We start from the raw sequence: 25,517 nt of genomic DNA, 5'->3' as shown, positions 1-25,517 counted from the left end.
GGGAAGGGGGTGTTTAATAGTTGGCTTCACTCTATGTTGGACATGCCCCTCTGCCGAACGGGAGAGGGAATAAACAGAAAAATAAGAGATTCAAAAATTGGTGGCACCTTTCAAACTTTTATGTACGCTCTGTGTTATTTAAGGACTGATACTTAAGTGCAAAAAGGACAATATTAATTGAAGCAAAACATTAACAAATGAATGAGCAAAGTGAGTAATTGTCTGAGGAAGATGTCTTAACAAGAGAGTGTACGTAATCCCCCACTTTATACTAGTTTCCTAAATTGCCTTTTGAGAAAGAGTGCTCTAAAAATACGTTTTTCTCATAATGATGTATTCAAAATCTTAATTGGGGTGGGGCTTCCAATTAAAAATCGTTGTAATCACTCTCATGACAAGAAATGGTTCCTAGCTGCTTCAGCTAGTGATATCAATCTTTTAAAAATGACGCATGAATTATTCTGAGGTCAATTCGTCACTTTTTGCTTATGCAACACTAGTTTCATTAATCTAGTTTCAAATGAACGACACTTAAAACAATTTAAAAAAGATCTTCACGTAAACTTGTGAATCGCGCCCGCACTTTCGCCTGTTTGTCCTTCACAAGTCACATTCGTAGTCATTGCATGTACTTCGGCTATCACTATTGGTCTGTAGTTTTAATTGTTCTTCGAGGAGTACTGGGAAATCAACATCTAGCATACGAATTAGTCGTGAATCCTCTTCAAACATTTGTTGATTTGGACACAGCTTGTTTTTGACATATTCAGAGGTAAATATATGGTGTCGATAAGTGGCATATTTTCTAATGAATATATCTTGTTCGATGTTTTGTGCGATAGACCCTCTGCTATAAAATTACATGGAACATTTATGCACGAGTGATTGACTTGTGGTTTACGCATGATGAATGTGTCTGAAAAGTAAAGTTAGCATGAGTTATCCTTTTTGGGGAATTACATCCTTATATACTTATACATGTATAAACTTATAAACTAGTGTACTCAACGTGTCCCAATATAATGTTTCTTGTTCTGTTTTGTTAAATCGATTTAACAGTTATGATAACAATATAAGTTATTTCATTGTTTCTCCTACAAAGATCAACTACATATACCACAACATAGTAAGCTACCATGTCACATGAAACGGTAGCTTACCCAAGGGCCACATCTTATAATCCTAAATAAAAGGCGAAATTAATATAAATCTGAGTATCATTACCATTATTAGGCCTAATATCTGAAGCTTTCATGGTTTGAAGAAGACTCAATATTTGATATATGAATTGCACGAGTTCTTTGATTATTATGGTGATTTCATTTTCTATTTTTTTTTGTTCGAGATGCCGCTGAAAATGTCGTCTTTCAAACATTGCGTTTTCTTCTTGGTGTGTTTATTCCTCTTCATCGGAGACACGGGTAAGAAAGTCGGAATTCCATAAACAAGACATAACTAGATCGCAAGATAACAAGACTTTCAAAATAATAATTTAAAGGCAATTGTAATACTTTATTGCTTTTTTTTCTTTATTGAAATCATGTTTGGACGTCATTGTAATGTTTGCAAATTTAAGGGTAATGGACATAATATTTGCATAGGCTGTAAATGATAATTGTAATGAGTGTCAATGATGGATGATTAATTATCAAATATTAAGTAACCAACAATCTCCCCAAAAGTTTCTTAACCAGTTGGAATCATGGTTGTACGGGTGCAGTTTTGCAGGGGTGACACCCCGTGCCCCAAAACTTTGCTGTTTATACAAATGTTTGCTAGCGACCGACAGCTTACTTCGTGGTGAACATAAACCAGTTAACCATATAATAATAATAATAATAACAATATTTATAAAGCGCAACATATCCATCTCTAGAGATGCTCAAGGCGCATACACATAATTTTAATTTATATTCAACATACTTAAGATTAAAAAATATTAAATGTTAACTTGCATTAGATCATACAAGTTCATATATGAGTTGACGATGGCTCGATCGGACATTGGTTATTCGAAATTCTCGGCCGGGCTGCAACCCCTCCCCAAATCCCGATCCTCAATGATGGTGGTGTCGTGGTTCACTGGTTCACGCACCGCCAATCAATAATTTGGGGTCCAAATCCCTTGGCAGCATTAATCCTCTTTTACCACTCTCGACCCAAGTAAAGGATACCTGCCTGGTAGACATTTAGCAATTCATTAAATATTGTTTCTGCCTTATGGTAGCCAAGCTAGCTATATAGCCTTGATAGTGTTGGGGCTCCTGGAGCACAATGAAAGGTAGTTAATGAACGCTATAACAAACCAATATTATCAATATTATCAGACTGAATTTGATCTGATGTAGTATTCCAACACAGCACTGGAAAATTCTTTTGTCCTGACCCAATTGCTCACCTCCCCCTCCCTTGTCCCCTTTATTGTACTCGTCACTCAGGGATTGACAAAATGGCTGCCTATAGTTTTTTCTCTCATTTTGTCAACGCTCTGTGGCGAGGATAGTGATGAAAAGTTGAAAACAACGACTTACTATTATCTATATAATTATTCTGAGATCATAGTTTTTAACAAATCAACCGCAAAAAGCATGTGATCATTAGTATGTCATCTGAAATCAAGTGCAAGTTCGGGTTTATTTCAGTTTCATTTTAAGATCGAAAGTCCATGATATAGGCCAGAAGATAGCAGAATCATAATCGGTTTCTTTCAATAAGTTCATTCTGTATACAGTTATATTTAGCTCTCGTCATACTCATGGGCAAGTTGGTGACAACTAACAAGAAAGCATGCAGAGGTTTTGAAGTTTTCGTAAATAACTACTTAATATTTGTTTTCAATTTAATTCACTTCAATTCAATGTGGTTTATAAGAAATACAAAGCAGTAGTCAATAGGAGTAATTGCACAATGCTTACCAAGTAAAAAGCGTCATAAAATATGATCATCAATTAAAACAAAAAAGAAAAGTTATATGAAGTTAAAGTACATAATCTATATAAATCAAAATTATATTATCATACAGGTATACAGCTTTGGAAACAAAACGTTAATCATTATACAAAGTAGAAGTAAAAGATCACTCGAAGATTCGGCTGACAATTAATTGATGTATCATCGTTATGATGCAATATAAAAATCCAAATCTTTCAACTTGATTGTTTGAAGAATTGATGATCACTTGATAATAAAACATATTAATGAAACATATCGTAAAAATTAGAAAATGTTTGCATTTCCCATTGTTTATGAATTTCGACATTGGAAGATAAAGAGCATTTATTTACAAAAGCAGGGCATATCAATTTTGCAACAATTACATTGTTAAAAATAATGATAATTTAAAAAAAAGACTCTTTAACATTATATAAAAACTTAGAGATTAATTATACACATGACAACAGATGGCCCAATTGCTGGGCATATTGATGTTACTGGGCATTTTGATGATATGAGAGAGTATTTATATTAAAAGGGGAAAAAATCAGATTCGATCTTTGATCTTGACTGGTTATTCCCATAAAGCTTGTTTCAGTAATTACAAAGTTTATACGGACTTTGAACCCGATCGACATCGCATAAATCATTTCACCCATACAGTCGGAAGTCACGTCCGGTAAAATGATCTTCCCAGGGTAGCGAGTCAGGAAAAAACAAACAAAGATGACTTTATTGTTATCTTGTTAAATTTTGCACGTCTGCAACCTCCTATTTGTAAGAAGATGATATGAAAGAGCAATATTTAAATAACTCATGTTATTGTTAAACTATTTCTTCGTCAAGTTAGAGAGAGAGAGAGAAAACAAAGATATTGATCTGCTTCGAGCCGCTGGCTAGCCAAATCTTAATCGTTAAAAGAAATAATATCTGGTGCAGTCAAAAACACCAAACCGACTCAAAACAGACCATGCCAATAATTGGCAATTTATAATTCATTGTATATTGATAACACAAGTTCGGTTGGTGTCAGAACAGACCAATTCTGGGCCGTTTGGGTTAGCTTTATCATTTTGTTCGGTTTGTTTTAAGTCTAAGCAGCTCTAGGTATTGGTATTACGTTTGTAATAGTTTCTGAAAAAATTCGAAAGACTCAAACCAAATCTGATCGATATAGATATCATTGTAATTAAAAAAATAATTGCAAATTATTATCAATCTTTAACCATTAAAGAACCATGATCAACATTATCATGGATTTCTTTAAATGTGATACTTTAAATCACGCGACTTCCTGTTTCTGCATCATCATGAATTCAAGGTTGAACTTTCACCTGATGCCTGCATCCGAGTACACTTCAATCAACCTTCAAACAAGTTATATTACTTACTTTTTTAAATGCTATTCTCTTTTAGCTTTCAGAAATGCCACATGGGCGATTTTTCTGAACACATTTTTCCCCTCTTTTCAAGGATATTTTATTTTTGAAATTGTACACATTAAATGCATTCGGCTTCAAACTAATTTTGTTTCCTCTTAGCCCCGACTAGTGATTTAAAAGTTATAGTAGCTATAGCTTTTGTCTTATTAATAATCATCATTTTATATTGGGTTCTCTGGGAATTTTTTCATTTTCTTTCTATTGTCTGTACATAAATTCATGAATTCATTAACAACAAAAATTCCAAGAATTCACTTGTTTTTATAATTTCTCTTTCTTCTTGGGGGTGAGGAAAGGGGTACGAAATATAAAGTCAAAGTCTGCTTGGTTGGGACGTAACAAAGGAGTTGATTAGCTAACCAGGAAGGGAGGCGAGCAACACTCACACGCGCACACACACCCACTAACCCATCCACAAATACAAACCCACACATACACGACAGAGACATACATTGAAGGGAGAAACCAATTGAGCCCCCCCCCCCCCCCTCCATTGGATACTTGGGAAACTTTCGCTTCGGATGAATGTTTTACTCCCACATATTGCATTGGTGTATCTCGGCCGCAGGGCTGTGTTTGACTGCCCAATCGTATATGTTGCAGCAAAACTTACCACTGTACTTACATTTATTTGATTTCATTTGAATCTTTAGGACACATGCGAGCAGAAATAAATCGTGTTTCCTTCGACGCTCACCAATATCGGCTACATGGCCATTTACAGAATGTTCATTTTGCAGAAGAAATTAGATTCCCTCCAAATGAACAAGTCAATAAGTCATGAACATAATATTGTAAAACGCTATTAGTCATAATTGAAAATTCATTGCGTTTTTAATTCACTGAATAGGGAGGAGGTTGTATGATATAGATACTGAGTGATCCGGAACACATTCTTTTGCAATATTCTTGAATGTTTTATGATTATTTTAGATGCTTGGAGGAGAAGGAGACGAAGGCGCGCACCACCACCACCTCCACCACCGCAGGTGGCGCCAGGTTTGTTCAATACATTTATTTCATAGGGGACAGATACGAAGATTAAAAAGTCTTAATTTTTGAATCCTCAGCAAAAATATAAACTCTTTACAAATCCCATACGTTGCATTGTAAAAGGAAGCATATCCAATGTAGAAACATACATATGTAATGACCTTGTTTTATGTTACAATGTATACGAAAAAAATGTCATCGATTGGTAAAAGAAAATGAGAAAAAAATTGCATCGAATATTATTTTGGCCAGCCCATAGTCCTTTCATTTTCTAGATATTTCATAGCATTCGTCCGTTTCCCCTTGAACAACAACGAAGAGAGAGAGATAGAGAGAGAGAGAGAGAGAGAGAGAGAGGGAGAAAGCGAGGGAAATAGAGAGAGAGAAATATTTAAAAGAAACATAAGCTACTTACTATTACTATAAAAGCTGTTCTGGTAATACAATCTTTGCAATACTAACATTTTCAACGACAAAGACACATCGTTATATTAAGATCACTTATCATTAAAATGACCACTTGTAATAATAATTATTATTTTCCATCTAGTGGTAGTAGATACCACCGCGCCCACCTTCACTTATTGCCCGAATGACATCGGTGTCTTCTACACCTCAACGACATCGAGTTTCGTATCTTGGACGACACCGACTGCTACAGATGACACAGATTCGTCAATTACTGTGTAAGTATAGTCGGTGTAGGGTGTAAGTATGATCAGTGTAGGGTGTAAGCAAAGTCGGTGTATGGTGTAAGTATATATTGTCGGTGTAGGGCGTAAGTATTGTCGGTGTAGGGTGTAAGTATAGTCGGTGTAGGGTGTAAGTATGGTCGGTGTATGGTGTAAGTATAGTCGGGGTAAGGTGTCAGTGAATTCGGTATATACATGAAGTATAAGTGTATACACTGTACTTTGTAACTATAGTCTGTGTACGGTGAAGTGTAGTTAGAGTATGTGTAAGTGTAGTCGGTGTATGGTGGAAGTAAAAATATATGTGTATAGTGTAAGTGTAGTCAGCGTATGGTGTAAGTGAAGTCGGAGTGTGATAAAGTTGAAGAGTACGATGTAAGTGAAATCGGAGTACCGTGTACGGTGTAAGGGAAGCTGGTGTACGGTGTAAAGAGTAGTTGGTATACTGTTTAAGTGTAGTCGATTTATGCTGTAAGAGGAAATTAATCCTTCTTAGAATGTTGGCCCATGTGCAAACAGGAGGGGGAAGTATTGACAGAAGTCGGACCACGGTCAGTAATGATATTAATGGTTGAAAGTTGAGATCAATAGAAATATTACCATTGGCAGTTCGATGATGATGTGTTATGTCATACAGGGCGAATACATCCAGCTAAAATTATCTGTATATTATGTTCCGTCGGTTAGCATAGTCATTACCTTTAATCTGGACTTTGAGAGAGGGGGATAGAGAAAGAACCATTTTATCCTTGTCATCAACATCAGAATCGATCAGCCGGAAAAACAATATCTTTCTATTATGTGATTGTGATATATTTTCGTCCTATACATTGTGAAATAATGAACAAGGAATTGTGTTGTATTTATTTTTGTTTATCCAATGATAACAAATCTTTGTTATTATTATTATGTTGCAGTTTTGTATGAACTATGTTATGTACGAAAAAGAAATTGGAGTTTCGAGAAATAAAATCAAACAGAAACAAATATTTTCACTTTCAATTCCGCTTCCCGATATTTTTGTAACAAATATGTTATGTTTTGTTCCGTTTTTAGAGAAACATCAGGCGGTTTGCCCGGATCACTATTTCCAGAAGGAAACCACACTGTCATATATACGGCCCGTGATGGTGCTGGAAATACAGCGGAATGTGTCGTAATCTTCACCGTTAGCGGTAAGTAAATCGGCAACATGAGGAATCAGGGTGGGTCATATATTTCCCGTGTTTATTTCTGAATAAGTTCTTATTTGAGTTTTTACAAGCAATTGTCATATACATGTTCACCTGGCCTGGGTGTCGATCCGTAACTGATACCTATTAATCAGGGGGGGGGATGATCTATTCATTCATCCCCCCCCCCCCCTGATGAATAGGTATTAAAGTATCGACACCCATGTCACCTGGCATAAGTAGCACTTAAAGATAGTTACATTTAAGCTACAGGTTTTGGACTCCATTATGTTGCTATAAACTATATTTCTCGTATTTATACTGTTTTGATTTTCAGATTCAATATATCATGTGATGCTATGTTATATAGGCCTATTCCATTATGTGTTATTAATTTGTTTGTAAACTTTTCTAATTCGGCTAAACGCCGTGATGAAAGTTTATTTGAAATAAATCATTTTGAATGAATGAATGAATGGACTAAGCACAATGCAGATATTTACATGAAAGCCTATGCCTGGATCTCTGGATCTCTAAATGTTGTGTTCATAAAGACACATTAGGAACTGCCCTATTATGATCATAACTTTGACAAAACTTTATGAATACGAACAACAGTTGCCCATTCTCGACCCAGATAAGTGAAGATGTTATTCAAAGTTGCTCTCTTTATTATAAAAGCTCAGATAATTCGCGGGTAACACGTTATCATCGATTTATATTTTCAAGAAAAGACTCATCATAAACTGCGCTATTGTGATCATAATATATTATTAGATACTTATGGATAGGAAGTTGATCAATACGTAGCATGGAAAACGTGACATTTGCACTTTCGTTGATCTTTAATCACGCGTTTTTTAAACTATTATATTTTATAAATGTCTGTAATTGAGAAAGCTGTATATACTTATTTATTTATTCTAGGTTTCGATTAACACTCAGCAACAAAAAAAGAGGGAAAATAAAGAAAATATTTATAATGAAGATTTCTTAATAAATTTGTAATATAAACTTTTGTAATATCATTCATGTATCAAAATAACCATAAATTAATCCTGTTTAAGATGATATGCAATCAAAATCATTCCACTCACGCATGAGTGACGATAGCCATGTTTAACAATAAACGAGTATTTGACAAAGTCTTTGGCATATTTATATATTTGTTTTAAACGGTTTGTTGACAACAACAAAAATCATTAATCTATTTTTCTGAATCACACATCGACAGCTTAAATGAATGTACTCAGCATCCAAGCGTGAAATCCAAAAACGTGATCTTAATTGATGTTAGTAGAGTACCCGATTTTCTTTAAATGAATGTATATTCTTTTTTATTTATTGACGGTTTATATATGGAAATTTTAAACAAAAACGAGTGTCAATTTTGTTGCTGTTGCTGAATTTATACAAAGGGATCAAAGCCGATAGCAAAATAGGCCATGTACGTATTAAAACTATCCAGGAGATTAGTTTCAACTATTGGATCTATCTAAGGAAGTTGTTTGTTTTGATTATTGTTATTAAAAGAAGCTAATGACCCGATACAGGAAACAGGCAATGTCTCACTCTAAGCGCTAACCTTTGATAGCAATGATGAAAAAAGTTAGATCTAAAAACAACATGTCTGGTAACCGATATATTTTCCGGTTACAAGTCTTAAGAATTGCAAGATTTAATCACCGTGTATTAGATATTGCCATCGCTCTTTTTCGATGTAAACCTCGGATTAAAATATCCTAAAGTATCATATAATGTTTGAGAAGCTTTGCAAACTATTCAAATTTGGACGATATGCAGTCTCGTTGGTGTAGATCATTCCATCGTATTTACATTTAAGCATATTTTTGTCTAAATGTTATGACATTTTTAGGATCCTTATGTGTTAGTTTTAATCAAGTTCAAGTTCAAGTTTATTTTGTTTCACATTTCACAAAATAGACTTTTAGAACATAATATGAAATATACTAAAAGTATCACATTGTATAATCAATTCTTTGTAAAGACGTCGAAATTAATTGTATTGAATAGTTGGTTATACAGGGTGAAATGTGAGGAACCTATTAAAAAACCCAGCTTGTAGATTATAAGTCCCTCTAATGGCTCCACTTTCGTCTCTTTTAAAACTTTGCTATGCCATTGCTTTATTAATTTTTAAGTCATCGTTTCTAACACACTATTTCTACATTATACTAAACTCTGCTGAAAAATAAAAAAAGAGTGGATTGCTTGTACATATAAACAAAACAGAAAAGTCTGATTAAAATTTCTGTCGTAGAACAGCCCCGGCTTTAGACCACATTCAAATTGTATTGAATGTTCGGGGGCATTTTTTGGCGTCACACTAGGTACGCCCCTGCATAATATAAAGTAAAGTAAATACAGTAAACATAGATTTTGGTTTGAAGGAACAATGTAGCATAAACGAGGTTCCTTAAATACAATGTATACATAGTTTTTCGACATTTAAACCTATTTTCAATTTGGCATTTATAGATAAAAAAAGGAAGAAACTTTTGAAATTTTGTTTGGAAGTAACAGATACGTATATGAATACTTTTTTTTCTTCTCCTTTTTTTAAAAATATAAAATTTAGTTCTGCGATGCCCAGTTCTAACTCCTCCAGTTCATGGAAGAATAGTAGGTTCGTGTTCGAGGTTGAAGGATTCTAGATGCGAGTTCGAGTGCGAACAGGGCTACAATCTTACCCATAATGCTCCTCAATGTGTCGTCACAGTACCAAATGCATCCTGGGACGGGCCTACTCCTTTCTGTTCAAGTAATAATATTAATATCTTTCTTTTAAAGGTTAAGTAGCCTATTTGAAATCCTACTTGAAAAATGAGTTATGGAAAGCATAATCAATATTGAATGTGCATGCCGACAAAATTGAAAATATCCACCAATGAAGAGGCTAGGGACGGGAGTCCTCGCTCTTTCGAACAAGTAAATGGTGAATACAGAAATTGATATCAGAAGCATATAAACGTATGGTATTGAAAGGGTGGGGTTACATTGTAACTTGATAGAGACGTCAGCACTTCCTCTTACGCCTACGAACAAGGGTGGGTTCGAATCCTTCTTAATCGGAGAGGCAGGGGGTAATAATAATGTACACGGTCCCTTGTTCGGTAGACCCATTCTGTAGAACCATTCAAGTTCTATTTAATTTTCTCCTTGGCATTAAATGGGAGGGGTACATTGTCACCGTCTTCGTACTTTACTGGATAATTCACCCAGGCTGATCATTTTATAACGTTTCTCGTCTTCAGGTTCACAATGTGGAGCAGACGAAGTGCTCCTCCCAGATGGTCAAACGGTGGTATTCAACCAAACACAGGTTGGAAAGCGCGCCAATACTCCAATCGTCTGCGTAACAAATATCGGAGTTGGTAAGATATACACAAAATCTTTATTTACAGTATTATAGTACTGTTTATCTATTAGTTGTATTCATTAATTTGTCCCATGAGCGATAGGTATCTTTTTAAGTTACTGCATAATTATGTATGTTTTTACATAAGCTTGTGTTATATTTCGTTTTATTATACTTTATGAGGCCGTACCGATGCAATAGGCGTCTTCAGTACTCCGGTAATTGTGTTTAAGATAAGGACGCTTCATTAACAAGATACAGTAACATTTTGTTTTAGAGAACATTCAGTACAATAACGATTTAGAAAAATGATAAGATGAAGAAAACCAAGACATGGAAACAATTCAAATATAAATAAGCATTTTATTTTTATAAGTTATCTGATCTGCCCCTTAGTCAGGTCAAGTCCTGAACTTCAATTTTTTTTTTATTATTGTGTCCTTTGTCTTTGGCGTAATGTCTCTGTTCCTTCATTGCTGATTTATCAATAAAGTGATGCTTCAAACAAATATGCCGATAAGCATTATTCCAAAAGAGATTACATTTTCAGAAGACGGCCGATGAAAACTCATGCCTTATCAGTTTACACCGACTAAAATGATAATGACAATAATGAGATTAAATGAAATAAAACACAATCAATGGGGAAATTTGGTATATTGGTAAAGGCTCTTGACTGTCGTTCACGAGGACATGGGTTCGATCCTCATAAGATGTTTAGGCCTACTTTCCTTGAATAAGGTTTTTTGCTTACATTAGTCCCTCTCGATCAAGGTGTAAAATGGGTACCTGGCAATAATGGCTAACAATAACTGCAGTGCCCGCAAGAAGAGCAGTATTATAACTGATTTTGCTGCCCTGGTTAAATAGGACGCAATTATCATAATTATTATTTATTAATAATATCTTCCCAAACCCTTGCTTGCAGACCGCACTCACAATGTATCCCGTCTGTGTAGTCCTGATGATGAATCCGGAGCTATGTGGAGCGATCCCATTTATCCACAATGTTCCATGAACGACAGCGTCGATTCCACCTTCTCCCCTGTAGCGGTAAGTCGTTTAACAAGACAATGAAAATTACATTTTAAATTTTAGACTCGTGAAATATTAGTCACTAAAAGAAACACTGATTCAAACCTACACATCGTTGGAATCAGTGCATAAACATTTTAATAGTCAAAGATGGTATTGTAGTCTCTTAAATAAGTTTATTCATTAATATGTCACATTAATCAATAAAATCTGGCCACTCAGAGTTGAACAGTAGCAGTCGTCATGACTCATGTCTACTTCGACTCTCCCCAAGTTTTGAATGAAATGGGTAGTCATACTGATCAAAGCCCGGTTTGGTTGAATTTATAGCCTCCATTCCATTTACAACGTAAATGCACTTCTTCTTTCGTGTCCATCATCTGAGCTCAAATGTTCTGTCAGGCTCTTGTACACTAAAAGAGCCTTCTCATTTGCTGCCACTTGGTCTTCCAGGCAGCATTGGTCATCTCGGAGTAATAAGTGTGACATAGATGCACTAAATGGGACAAATGGGATTTAACTCGCCACCTCCCAACCACATCGCCGTATCTGACACATCGTAAAGAGCTTGTTTCATTTGTAAAACAGAATGATCTTTCATCTGAAGACGCTACCAACCAAACTCGGTCTGAGCTAGCTACCTTCATCGCAAACCCAGATAACATCCGACTCGATTATTTTGCGTCACGCCTGCTCAATGCAATAGACGAAGCTACTCTGTCTCCGAAGGTAATCATTCTCTCGTATCAATAGTGATTGGGGTACTACAATTTACCTTCTTATAGTTACCCTGGCACCAAGTCTATTATTTCAAAATGGACGGGATGGTTTTTCCATCACTCATCAAAGAGCTTCAAAATCAATGGTGTTGGGCATAAGAGAGAAGGGAACATTTTGCGGGAAGAAGAAGAAGAAAATATATCGAAATTAATTTGTACGTGACCATTAATTAACCTTGTGACCGACCCTGAAGTAAAAAGCTATAAATAAGCCCCACCCCCGGTAATTCCATTAATGTCAAAACACCCCCTTGATGGAGTTTTGTAAAATTGAGAAATTGAAAATCACATCCAATTTTGGCTTCTCCAGTAATCAACACGAGTCATAAAAAGTCACGTAATGGTGCTCATTTTATAAGCAACGCGATCGCAAAGACATTCGAAAAATCAAGCTAATACACTTTTAATAGTCTTCTTCATCACCTATTCAAATTTGGGAACGTTAAAAAGAAGTTTATGCAATCAGAATATCATTTCTAAAGGCATTGTACTCGTCCTTAAGTTGATTTCTCCGATGTATTTGCGGATGTATTTGTGATCGTGTTGAGGTTAAACTATAGTGTATGATCCTTCTGGGTTTCCAGGAAATCTTCACCCTTGTGGACATGGCTCTAGACATCAACGGCGATACCTTCGAAGAGGAGAGCACTCAGGCAGTCTCAGACTCCATCCTCTCATCCGTCGATACTTTCCTCAGCCGTATACAATCGACCAATTCTAACAGCAACTTCACCTACCGCGGCGAGAACCTGGTTGTAGCCGCTTTGAAGGTCGGAAGGACAACTTTCCCCCTTACCGCTAATATTGAACCGCCGAGTCGCGATGCGGATGATGACTTCATCAATCTTTCGACCAATGGGGAGAGCGAAAATACAGGGGAAGGTGTGTCGTCCATTTTCTTTCCAGGAGAGGTCCTGGATTACTTACCAGGTATAACAACATTATCTTGTAGATTTTTGCTTAAATGAGAAATATAGAATCAACGTAATCTTAATCTTCGTTCTTGTTAAAGGTACTATGTCCCTTTTGCAGTCAACCTCAAATTCTGTAGAACTTTGCAGGAATTATGAATATGTCATGTATGTCCTATCTGTGAAATTTAAACGTTAGCAGTGTCCTCATATTCAAATTATGCAAGGAAACCCGTTTACTTGCTAGACTTTACTGTCAGACACTATTGAGTGACTGACTGGCTTTTTTTTCTTCTTTGGTAATAACATACATGAAAAGAGTTGTAAAGGGTACATGAGCATTTGTCTACAATAATAACCCACTTCTTGTGATGGCCAAGATTAAACTGATTGAATCTTTGCGCAGCATAAAACGTATGACCATTCGGTACAATTGTCTGAAAATCAAGACTATTACTTTTGGGCTCTATAGCCCTAAAGTCGATTTGACAACTAATAGTCGTTATTTTCCCACTTGAAGACATTTTCAAGCCCCACCTTTTTTAGGGAAGTTCTAAATTAGTAGTTTCTTTCAAATGCAGTTGGAATTTAACTTTTTCATTTTTTGGGCCTGCAAATGGGACATAGTACCTTTAAGTTATTCTTATAAAAAAACAGACCATTATATTACATTGCAATGACGTTTATACTTCCATAACCAATATGATGTTGGTTGCATTCCTTATTCTTAAAACTAAACACGAACAGCTTACTGTAATGGTGTCAACAGCACTTTAATAACATGATCGCATTTGCCATGGGAAGCCCTCCCTTTACTACAATTTACACAAAAGTAAATTATTCTTGTATTTAAAGATTTGATTGCAAATACCGGGGGGGGGGGGTGTTTCATAAAGCTGTTCGTAAAGTTACGCATGACTTTACGAACGACTTGTATGAAAAGCCAAATGGGATGCTCAATCTTTATTAAATACATCAACTAAAGTTGAACTGTGCAGATGTAGATTAACATTCTTATGATAACAAACATTTTTAATGCAAAGTATATTTTTGCCATCATTAATTGAGGTTATTGAAAATATCGGGAAAAAACTTAGGGCATCCTATCTGGCACTTCATATACAAGTCATTCGTAAAGTCATGCGTAACTTTACGAACAGCTTTATGAAACACCCCCCTGATATCTTTATTGGATTAGTCCTGTCTTCCAACGGAATTCCTGTTTCAATTATAGGCCTAATGCAGACAATGTCACATTTTTTTCTCTCTCAATTACAGATGGGAATAACCCAGTAGCAGTCAGTGTATTTGTCTTAGATTCTCTCAAGCTGTTCCAGCCAAACTCGTCAACCCAGGATGAATTGGAGGAGAGCTCCATCCTAGTCTCACCAGTTTTATCCGTTACCATAGAGGGAGCTAAGATAAAAAATCTCTCCGATCCAGTGGTCTTAGACTTCACAGTCAATAGGGTAATTAATGCAGTTTCTTTCTAGTAGACGGGTTTAGAACACGAATAAGCCGTGGAAAGGCTTATTCTCATTGAAGCATAGATTTAAGTAGTATAGTTCGCAATGGGTAGATTGTATTTATTTTTTAATCTGAGAAGAATTTCAAATGCATGTCGAATCAAAAGAATAGATATCGGCTATTATCTAAACATTTTATTCAATGTCAATTATGTTTTTAAGATAAGAAAAAAAGAATATCATGATTATTCAGAACAAACAGAATCTGCCGGTCTGACCTACTCGTATGTTTTAGTAGATTTTTTCCTTCTGAAATCTATATTTTAGAGACATTAAATTACGTTCTTTTATTTCTGTTCTGTCATTGTCTGTAAAATATTGCAATTATTAAAAAGCCATTAATATCAGAACTAAACAATCTCATAACCTTTCAATGTTTGTCACGGTTTATTGCAGGAATTAATATTCTTTTTGTTTTACTCTCCATTATCATTTTATCACTTCTGATGGTTTTATCTTTTACTAGCTCCATGACCTTGTTGATGCCGCGACAATGATCAGTGTGATTATGGTTGCATTTTGTGTGTTTTCATAAACCATAAATCTATTTCTAATCAGAGTCTGATATCGGTCGGAGCTAAGCCCGAAATAATCCCTCGGTGTGTCTACTGGGAAAGACCTACCAATGTGTCTGAAGGGGCGTGGTCACAAGAGGGGTGTCAAACAGGTCCTATTTCTTCCAAAGAACTGATAACGTGCCGATGTAACCATCTTACAAGTTTCGCTGTATTAATGGTTCGTATCCCTTATATTGGTATAAGCTGATCAATGTTTAGTTGCCTTCCAATATCATCATAATTTAACGGTGTTAATTTATCTAAAAAGTCCCCGACAAGAACCCTCCCTTCACAAAATAAATGGAAGAAAATGAAATACAAAATGAAAACATAACGAGATTTTCCAGTATGGATTCTCACATTTGAATCAAATAAATGGATAAGAAACATAGGGCTTATGTTGTACAAGACACATTTAATAGAATTGTCCATAAATGTTCTTGACATTAATTAGTTTAAAGTCTAATGTTATTCTGTATTTCTGCTTTTGTTCATGTCTATATTTTTCTTCCTAACTTAAATTATGTCGTTAATGTGTTGAATAATTTGTATGTATATTGTGTATGCAATTTTATTTTTTTAATGGAAATGTGGAAAAATAAATCAATTCAATTCAATTAAAGGTAACTTCAAATCTATACTTTGACCATAGAATATTAGAGCAGCATACCATTCTAGGACCCTGGATACCATAAGTATATTTGGATGCATCGCTTCCATTCTCTGTTTAGTCATGACAATCGGATTCCTTGTTGGTATCAGGTAGGTCTTATCTCTATGTTAAAGATATCTTCTATTTATGACATAGCATAAAAATTGTTCCACACAGCAATCAAGATCGAGCAGTAAAATGTTATACATGTTATACAGATCAATCGACTGATTTATCTAATGTTATGTTAAGTTATTTCTTTCCTTAACATACAGAATTCTGTGCTATTAACATTATCTTTAATGATTTATCATTTTACTCATGGTATTCGATTTTATGGAAAAACTTTTAAAATGCTTTGTTACTGTATTTGAGAGTAGATAAGTCTGTTATTCGTTGACATGTCCAATAAGATAAAGGATTTTTTATTTTATTTTTTTTTTTTTTTGGGGGGGGGGGGGTTGTAAACTGTGACATATCTAAAGTAATTGTAACTTTTGTAATACTGCACAGAGAAAAACATAACATCCTGATCATTTTAAATCTCTTAATTATGATCCTATCAAGTCCAATTTGCTTTCTTCGAAATTTCACAGGAGTTTACGTCGGAGGCTTCCCCAGCAGATAATGATTAACCTCAGCTCGGCTTTACTTTGTCTTTACTTCGCCTTTGTTGTTGGTGTGGACAAACCCTCTTGGGGACTAGGCTGTACAGTTGTCGCCATCTTGTTGCACTATTTTACTTTGGCAGCGGTGGCCTGGATGGGTGTGGAGGCTTTTAGCATGTATCTTATGTTCGTCCGAGTCGTGAATTCTTACATGCCCAAGATGCTTCTGAAATCTTGTCTCGTTGGATGGGGTAAGAATCGCCTTCTATTATGCCTAACCCTGCCAGTAACTCAAGGGCGCATCCATGATCCTCTAAATGAGGAGGAGGAGGAGGAGGGAGGGGGGGGGAAGGTAAATTCTGTGAAAGTTGTAAAAATATAAATGAAGATTATAACAGGCTTATGTGACATTTGGGACTACAATTTTAGGAGGACATATTTTCCATTTGCATGACTTGTTTAAGGAATCCCATATTATGCTATTTAAGGGGCGAGGGCTGTAGGTCTACCCCTAAATCCGTCAGTGTAGTATCAAACTAGGCGAAGTTCCCTGTAAGAAATGAATAAAGAGTGACGTCTTTCGGATGGTGACGTAAATTGATACACGTCTGTAAAACCACAAATTACACACGCACAGACACACAAGGCTGTAGCGTTGGGGGATATATATGAAAGGGGGTAGAGTCACCTAGTTTGCACGTTTTCTTTACCATCTCTCTTTTTCATTCTCTCCTTTATCATCATTTTGCTCCCTTTTTTATAGGGGGTCCACTGCTAGTCGTTGGTATTACGGTCGCCATAGACTGGAAAGCATACCAAAACACAGAATAGTAAGTAAAGCCGAAACACATTTTAAAATTATGAACCCTGCAATATCCTTTCATTAAAATCATAACTGGCTTAACTTATTGGATGGGCAGCAGAGAGAAATGAGGATCAGGAAGGAGACGGAAAGGAAGACACAGGAAGAGTTTTATTAATTGTATTAAGGAAGATGGGAGATAAATTGACTTGGAAATTGATACAGACAGGACGAGATGGGGAGCGGTAACGAAGAGACCCAACCCTCCATGTAGAGGACCAATGTGATGATGATATTGATGATGATGATATTGATGATGATGGTGGTGGTGATGATGGTGGTGATAATGATTCAGACTAATCTTATCCTGTACATAGGCTTCGTTGGCTGGTTATTGTTACGTGATTTGCCTTTGGTTATAGGAAGCGTTAGTGGAGGTGTCCCGGTAAAGTGGTTCATTCACTTGAATCTTAATCCAAGAGTTGAGGGTTCGAATCCCAGTCCGGCCCTAACGTCCTTTGTCAAGACATTCATTCACATTTTGACAGTATCCACTCAGGTGTAAATGGTTTCCTGACAAGTAGTTGTTTAGTAGTTGTTGGCGTGCTCTAAGAAAGAGGGTTATGTGTTATGTACAGCCGTTGTCTCTGAATGCACCCAATTCAAACTGGTTATATTCTGCTATCTATGCCCTTACAGCTGCTTCATGAATCTTGGGCCGTCATTCTACTTCGCACAGTTGTTTCCCATCGCCCTTATCCTCACCATCAACACAGGCGTCTTCATCATGGTCATCTACAACTTGACATGCGGCAGGAAAATGGCGTCGATGAAAGAATCAACCGCTGCAACACAGCGAGCCGAGTTACTTCGCCGCCTTCAGAATGCTATAGCTATCGGTACATTACTCGGGCTAAGCTGGGTGTCCGGATTCATGGCGATCGGCAGCGCGCGATTCTTCTTCAACGTCGTTTTCGTGATCTGCACCTCCCTGCAGGGGGTCTTCATTTTCCTTCTCTTCTGCGTTCGCCTGCCTGAGGTTCGGCAGCAGATGATGCTTCTAGCCTCCCGTCTCATCCGGGCACTGACGTGCAGAAAGTCGGCAGTGTCATCGCGTGGCATGAGCACCAGCTCCACGTCATCGCGCATGACGTCATCACTTCCGTCTACGGTCACTGTGTCATATTCGGCGGGAAAATCAGATGTTATGCTTTGAATCCAAGAGCAACAGAGTTGTGTCCCCAAGTTCTGATAAATATCAGCGAATTTAATAAAGTGTATTATGGGAAAACATGAGAGTGTTGAAATCTATAGTAGATGTTGATATACTCTAACAAAGTGGGTTTTCACTAGTGTTGTGAGTCCATTTATTGATTTATCCTATTTTCTTATATTATTCCACTATGTAAAAACGATTTATATCCGTGTTTCCATATGAATTTGTCATTGTACATTTGCTGCTTTGTATTATCTATATGTGTATATTATTTTATATGGTATATTGTTCATGTGCTTTATGTAATACCAACAACTGAATTTCCAAATGGACCAATAAAATTTATCTGAATCTGAATCTGAAGTTATTTAATGGGTTACGTTAGAGGGTCTCCTAAGATACACGTACGTCTCTGTAGCATATCTGTTTAGGAATTCGTCTGACCTTAGAGGTGAATGACAACCGATATTTTTGTATCCTAAATCTGAAGAAAAAAACTATATCAAATTGCTAACCCTTAGTGCACTTATAGGCTGATTGTTTGCTGCATACTATTGGCGATTTTGATAATTTTCGGGACCAGAATTAAGGGAAAAATAATTTGAAAACTATTAATGGACCTATTTTTCTGCAAACAGTGCTTTTAAGACTTTTTATCGTTGTGGAATTGTGGAATTTAAATAATTATATCAAGTAACATGATTGTAAGAACTACTGTAGAATGCTATGATGAGCAGAATTTATAAAAAAAAATAATTAGCAAAAATATGTCATTTTGCCTTGTTAATTATATATATCATTATGCTGTAGCTTAAACGTTGAGATTCTGCAAGCGGATTTATTTAATGGAATGCGATGTAAATCCATAAGGTGACTATTGACGTTTATTACTTTAAATATGAGCTTTCTCGCTTCAGTATGTTCTCATTGTATATAATGCACTTGTATTACCACATTTATCATATTGTGTCAGTGTCTGGTGTCGGTGTCTGTGGCAAACTGAAAATGAACATCTTATTTAAATTACAGAACAAAGTACCGCGTATTTGTACCAGTAGCCATTATCTTGCTCATTCTGCTCAAAACCTTGAATATATTTGATTTATACCAGTATCATACAGCAGTGCTAGGGTTCCTTTATTTTCATAATCTTCTAATATACAATTTCGATCATGTTCCCTACGAATCTTAGTATTCATAATTATAACACACGAAATTGAACCAATTTTCATCGTTGGAAAAGTATGTTTAAGTATGAGGAAAATCTCTTCGGTGTAATCTCCCGGTGATTTGAAATTCATTACCTATGCAATAACCAAAGATTATTCAAAAAATATCTTTAAAATTATTATTTGTCAAAACACTGACATAAAACATTACCATATTTTACGCCATGCTGTTTCTCTAGCTTATTTTTTTAATATTTTTTTTATCCACTGTTGGTTTTTAATTTGTTTACATGTCTTTCAGTGACATAATAAGTTGAACAAATAAAAATCGGGATACAGGCCTGCATAAATTATTACCTTCAGCAAATTTCAGATGGTGCAAGTCTCATTAAAAGAGTGTATGATAAGCTAGCTCTTATCATCTCTACTTTCTGCTATGTAGTTTTTCTTTGTGTTTCTACCTAAGTTTTATCTATCTTGAATGTACTACTCACCAATGATATTAAGGCGTGATGTGTGGTATAGCTCTCTACCAATACCCTCTACCCTACTCAATCCTCTCTCTCTCTCTCTCTCTCCCTCTCCCTCCCTACCCCTCCCTCCCTCCCTCTCTCTCTCTCTCTCTCTCTCCCTCTCTTTCTCTCTCTCTCTCTCTCTCTCTCTTTCCCTGTCTCTTCATCATCCTGTGAAATGAAGAAGGGCATTACCTGTACATTCAACTCATATTGTTGGACCATGTTATTAAAGAGATAACTCATTTGACTGTTAGCAAACAATATGTCTCCCCTCCCACTATATCGCCCCTTCCTCACACCTCTCTGCCTCTCCACCTGTCTCTTTTGCTCTCTTTACTGTTTCCACTTTATTACTTAATAAGGATCCATTGAATACAGTTCATTACATTTCCTATAAAATTATCTTTATTTACAATGTAGAACAAAGTGATTTATGCAGATATTAAACACCCCTGTGAATAGTTAATGTGTTGCAATAGAGATGCCAGATTGACAAACAAATGGATGAAATAACGACCTCTGAATCCATTAAAAAAAGGTTAACAAAAATTAATCCAGACAGACAAATTAAATGTGAATAAAGTCACATTTCTGATCTAAACATGAATTGATTCCAAGTGTTTAAATTATTTGAATAAATTGTGTGTCAAAGTAGTATACGATCATTTAACAAAAATGCAAGTTGTTATTTGAAAGCATTTATATTCAACTACAAACTGCAAAACAGGATTTAAATAGTTTGTCACATTCTGAGTAGAACAAAATTAATTCAGATCATTTTGTATATATATATATTGTAGGTTGATAATGTACAACCATTTGTATATAATCCACTTAAAACAGGCTATTACCAAATTGGACAGGCATGATTCATGAAAGAAATCTATTTATGTCTTGACATTAAATCATGGATCATCGCTAGATCATAATGAAAGAGAAGGTGTAAGACCTTATTTGCTGGCTGTAAGAAAAGCCAAAGATTTCTCACATACTTGCCTAAAAGGCCTCTACATACAAAACTTCAAAAGTTCAACAAGCATGATTCATGAAAGAAAGATTTCCTTGTCTTGATATTAAAAAAACGTAGGTGATGCATGGGTGATCGCTACACCTTATTGAAAGGAGAGACAAAGATGGGGGGGGAGGGTGACATCTACATCCCCCTCTTGGAAGGCCCATGGTGACACAGAGTTTCCTGGGCACTGTCGCATCAAAGTTTGTGATCAAATCTGGTATCCAGCTTCTAAGCTGACATCCTACAACATAGTCAAACAGTGTCAGGTGCCCAGTAAGAATCAATTATCCGTCGTCAGACTTTGTCCAGCTTTCATTTCAGAGTACAAAACACAACAAAGTCAGTAGGGAGCTTAAATCTCCTTCACAAAAACATGTTACATTTTCTCCTCCGCTTGTACCTGGGTTCCAAACGTAGTTGGTGTTTGAGGTGGAAGATAAACCTTCAAGTCATCCTCCAGGTTTGTGCCAAGCTTGAGGGTTGGGTATTCCGAAAGAGAGACCCCAAAGGTGTCGATGTTGGACAACTTTTCTTTGGAGGAGGAAACATCATCACCCCCAAAGATGAAGTCATGGTTCTTTGTGCCTTGTTCCTCATAGGCGTTGTAGGTAAAGGTTCCTTTGGTTCCGGCTGCTGCTGGGTTTAGCAGCTGGATATCTTGAGTGGCAACCGATCCAGTCTTGTTTCTGCAGAAGGGAATGGACACAAGGATGGGAAGACAAAATGAGTTGTCCAGTCCATTCATACTTGGATTGAAGAAATACGTGTGTAACCAGATGATAGGTAATAATTTAAAGAATTTGAAACTGAAATTAACAAAAAATTGCATATTAAATCAAAGAAAATTAAAGGCCAAATAAAAGAAACGTTGGCTAAGGAGGACAAGATTGCACTTAATGTTTGGAATATATGAATAGCTCAAGATTTTGTACCTGTTTTGTTCTCTGGGCTGCTATTGACATCTATAATGAATGAAAGAATTCACATTGGGGGTCAAACAAAATTATGCTAAAGTAGTTCATTTTGTTAGCTGCTTGCAATAAGACTGTTATTGACCCTAGACAGCTCTTACAGCCTTCTTGAGGAGAGCTTATGAATTATGCTCGTCAATGCATAAATAAAGCTCCACAAGGTGCCCTAGGACGGCTGTAACAGGGAGAAGGTGACTAAAACAGAATAAAAATGCTTTGCCGTGACCTATATATCTGGCTAGCTATACATACCGGTGTCGGTGTTTGCACCGAGCAGCAATGACAAGGATGATGACTAAGAGAACAACAACTCCTATTGCCGTAGCGGTGATGAGAGGAAGCGGGAAATGGTCTGGCTGATGAGTAGGAGGCAATGTAGTAAACACAGGAACAGTAGGAGGAACTACAGAAAAGAAGACAGACACATCATACTCATATTACTTTTACAGAGAGAAATTGCAACTTTAAGTAGCGAATATAAACTTGAAATTAAACTTAAAGTACAGGTGAAAGTAACTAATGGATGAACATGCATACAATTTGGTATGCATGAAAGTTTAATCAAAAGTTAACTTTGGTGCAGGCCGAAATATTTGTGATCTGGCCTTTCAACCTAAATCATTTTGATATCGTGTAAAGTTTTTTTTTTTTTTTTTTGTTTGGGGGGGGGGGGGTATAATTTTAAGTTACCTAACAATATAAAGGTAAAATATAGTATTTCTTGGTGATATAGCCCTCATTGAAATAAGACAATAAACAATAAGCCTGAAGACAATTATTTTCCCTGTCGGTGACTTAATTTGTATTGCTTTAAATTTTAATAGAGAAATTTATAAAATCTGATTCCCACCTTTACACTGGGTGACGTTAGAAGCATGGAGGTCATCTGTGAACGTATCTGGAGGACAGAGGATGCATTCATCTTGGGCTTCTTCATCCTGGTAAGTATCCTGAGGACATGGGTAGCAGTCGTAATCTGTGGTGTTGCCTTCCGTAAGTGCCCAGTAAGTGCCAATCCCACACGGCACTGCATGACAAAGATATATTGGGGGAATTGTATTTAACTCATATCCTGCCATAAGGCCGCATGCACACTACCATTATAGTGCTTTCTACACGCAAGCGAGCCACCGCTTCTCTGCTTCATGCGTGCATGCTCATCATACTCTCTTTTCTTTCCTTTTTTTCCTTACACATAGTTCTTTCACACAGTCTTGTAAGAGGATTTCCACTGTGTTATATATTTTGAAGTAGATAAAAAAAACATTTCCATATTTAAAAAAAAATCCAAAAGATTATTTTTATTACCACAAAATCCATTGACGGTGCTATCAATGTAACCAGATGGACAGTTCTCCCAAATATCTCCTGTGATGGAGGACGGGTCACCGTGTAAGACCTGGTCAGCAACCTCAAGGGTCAAGGAATCATTCCTGAGAAGCGAGCTCATGTTATAGTAGAAAATGTCCAGAAGTTCCATGGTCTCGAATTCTGTGGTATTATCTGAAAGAAAATCATGGGCTCCATTTAGGATTTAAGATGTAAAGGCATGGTAAATTCCCAGAATTCTTCTTTGTAAGGTGAGGAACACAATTGGCCTAAATAATACAGAAAAGCTCTTATTGGTATACAATGCCTTAAACATGCAAGAAGCATATCATTTGATTTAGTTCATATGATATCAACTGTATCATCCAAATGATTATGGTTATGGTTAGGGACATACTTTGAATTTTAGATTAAGTTTACTGTTATGGTTATATAACGATATTATTTTGGTAAACAGTCTAAATCAGGAACTCAATTAGTTTAGGGAATTGATAACAGAGTAATCATTACCACAGCTTATAGATAGTATGTGATAGCATGTCATCATTCTGCGATGTGAGTGGAAAGGTAGGAGTGTTCTGGTCGAGTGGTTTAAGGCGTTTGATTGGAGATGGTCGAGAGTTCAAATCCCGACACAGCACTAATATCCTTTGAAAGATCATATTTACCTGCATTTTCTACTCTCCACCCAGATGTTAAATGGGTACCAGGTAGGATGCGACTGTCCTTGTGGGTCAAACAGTTTTTGAGCGTCAAGTAACGCCTGGCTGTATGCTCCCCAGGGAGTGGATATTGTGCACACAATGTGTGCGGGCAAGTATTGAATCCAATGACCGGGGTAATAGTATATCTGTAAAGCGCTTGGAGACATCATAGATGTATCAATTAAGCGCTATATAAAATCAGAATTATTGTTATTATTAATGACACTCACCTGCTCCTACAGAGTGATGTTCAATGCTGTCATTGTGAGAGACAGTGATGCTTATTTCGACCTCTCCTGCTGACTCTACTGACCGGCGCTTGTTGGTCAAGAGTTGGCAGTTCTGCACCTGTTCACAATGGAGGTACATGTATTAGACTAAGGCAATATAGAAATATGAAATGTTCATGAGACTAATAATAAAATCAGAACATCAATGACATATAGTCGCATCTGGCTAAGGCATTTGCCACCATTTTCATCACCAATTGGTTGGGAAAGAGGAAGAAGAAGCATTTTTTTTTAAATTCATTTCATTTCATGGTATTTAATTAAAATCTGTCTCACAGCAAAAAGAATGAATCGTACAAATTTTGAATAAATGTGCATAATTTAACATTTATCATAATCAATGCTAAAGGGAAAGGAAAAAAAATAAAATCCAAATTCTGTGAAGAAGTTCTGTGTATCTCACTTAGCTTTACAAAATAAAACAAACAGAATGAAAATAAATCAATAAATGAAGCTTCAGCTAAGCGTGAACACCCATGAATTCTTTACCTGGATTTGAAGAATTTTGCATGAATTCTCTCTCAGGCAGTCGATGTCTTCAGAGTGTGTATTCAATGAGCTGTATGCAGCTTTTCTTAGACTCTCCTTATCACCAGCTGTGACACACACAGCACCAGGATAACCAATGTCCAACACCCCCGTCATCCCAAGGCTCTTGGTGACTTCTGAAATTTGAAGATACTTGATCAAATGATATACAATTTCTCTCCCTTTTCAAACTTCTTTCAAGGCATCGGTGACAGTAATCATACATGTATACAATGATTTACACAATTGTTAAGCAATGTAGATTACACATGATGTGGTAATATCATCTGATAAGATA

General features: G+C 36.2%; 2 protein-coding genes across 2 annotated transcripts in view; one reads left to right on the top strand and one right to left on the bottom strand.

Moving 5' to 3' along the window:
* Positions 1–606: 606 nt before the first annotated feature.
* Positions 607–18,971, top strand: LOC100888738 (adhesion G-protein coupled receptor G2). The gene is made up of 16 exons (XM_011664823.2): positions 607–772; positions 1,346–1,421; positions 5,310–5,375; positions 5,920–6,055; positions 7,118–7,236; positions 9,833–10,015; positions 10,509–10,628; positions 11,541–11,665; positions 12,236–12,376; positions 13,011–13,356; positions 14,616–14,806; positions 15,422–15,598; positions 16,073–16,182; positions 16,669–16,931; positions 17,444–17,510; positions 18,182–18,971. Exons 2-16 carry the CDS (start codon positions 1,346–1,348, stop codon positions 18,696–18,698), a joined length of 2,637 nt encoding a protein of 878 aa, XP_011663125.2. The 5' UTR covers positions 607–772; the 3' UTR covers positions 18,699–18,971.
* A 2,249-nt stretch (positions 18,972–21,220) lies between these two features.
* Positions 21,221–25,517, bottom strand: part of LOC580251 (sushi, von Willebrand factor type A, EGF and pentraxin domain-containing protein 1) — a 32,013-nt gene continuing 27,716 nt past the window's right edge. The window contains exons 37-42 of the mRNA XM_011664840.2: positions 25,181–25,356; positions 24,632–24,749; positions 23,677–23,871; positions 23,219–23,395; positions 22,621–22,771; positions 21,221–22,083 (exon numbers count right to left, since the gene is read on the bottom strand). Of these exons, the coding sequence (XP_011663142.2) occupies positions 21,774–22,083; positions 22,621–22,771; positions 23,219–23,395; positions 23,677–23,871; positions 24,632–24,749; positions 25,181–25,356 (1,127 nt within the window). The 3' untranslated portion in view covers positions 21,221–21,773. The remainder of the gene's footprint in view (positions 22,084–22,620; positions 22,772–23,218; positions 23,396–23,676; positions 23,872–24,631; positions 24,750–25,180; positions 25,357–25,517) is intronic.

The sequence above is a fragment of the Strongylocentrotus purpuratus genome, unplaced genomic scaffold (assembly GCF_000002235.5).
Source record: "Strongylocentrotus purpuratus isolate Spur 01 unplaced genomic scaffold, Spur_5.0 spur5_scaffold_19, whole genome shotgun sequence".
Taxonomy (NCBI): Eukaryota; Metazoa; Echinodermata; class Echinoidea; order Camarodonta; family Strongylocentrotidae; genus Strongylocentrotus; species Strongylocentrotus purpuratus.
The sequence above is the reverse complement of the archived record's forward strand: the minus strand, read 5'-3'. Positions and strand labels throughout refer to the sequence as shown.

Coding starts and splice junctions, on each gene's coding strand:
- LOC100888738 (XM_011664823.2), top strand. CDS start 1,346: ATGCCGCTGAAAATGTCGTCTTTCAAACATTGCGTTTTCTTCTTGGTG. Junction 11,666..12,235: donor CCACCTTCTCCCCTGTAGCG/GTAAGTCGTTTA, acceptor TTTGTAAAACAG/AATGATCTTTCATCTGAAGA. Junction 16,932..17,443: donor ATCTTGTCTCGTTGGATGGG/GTAAGAATCGCC, acceptor CCTTTTTTATAG/GGGGTCCACTGCTAGTCGTT.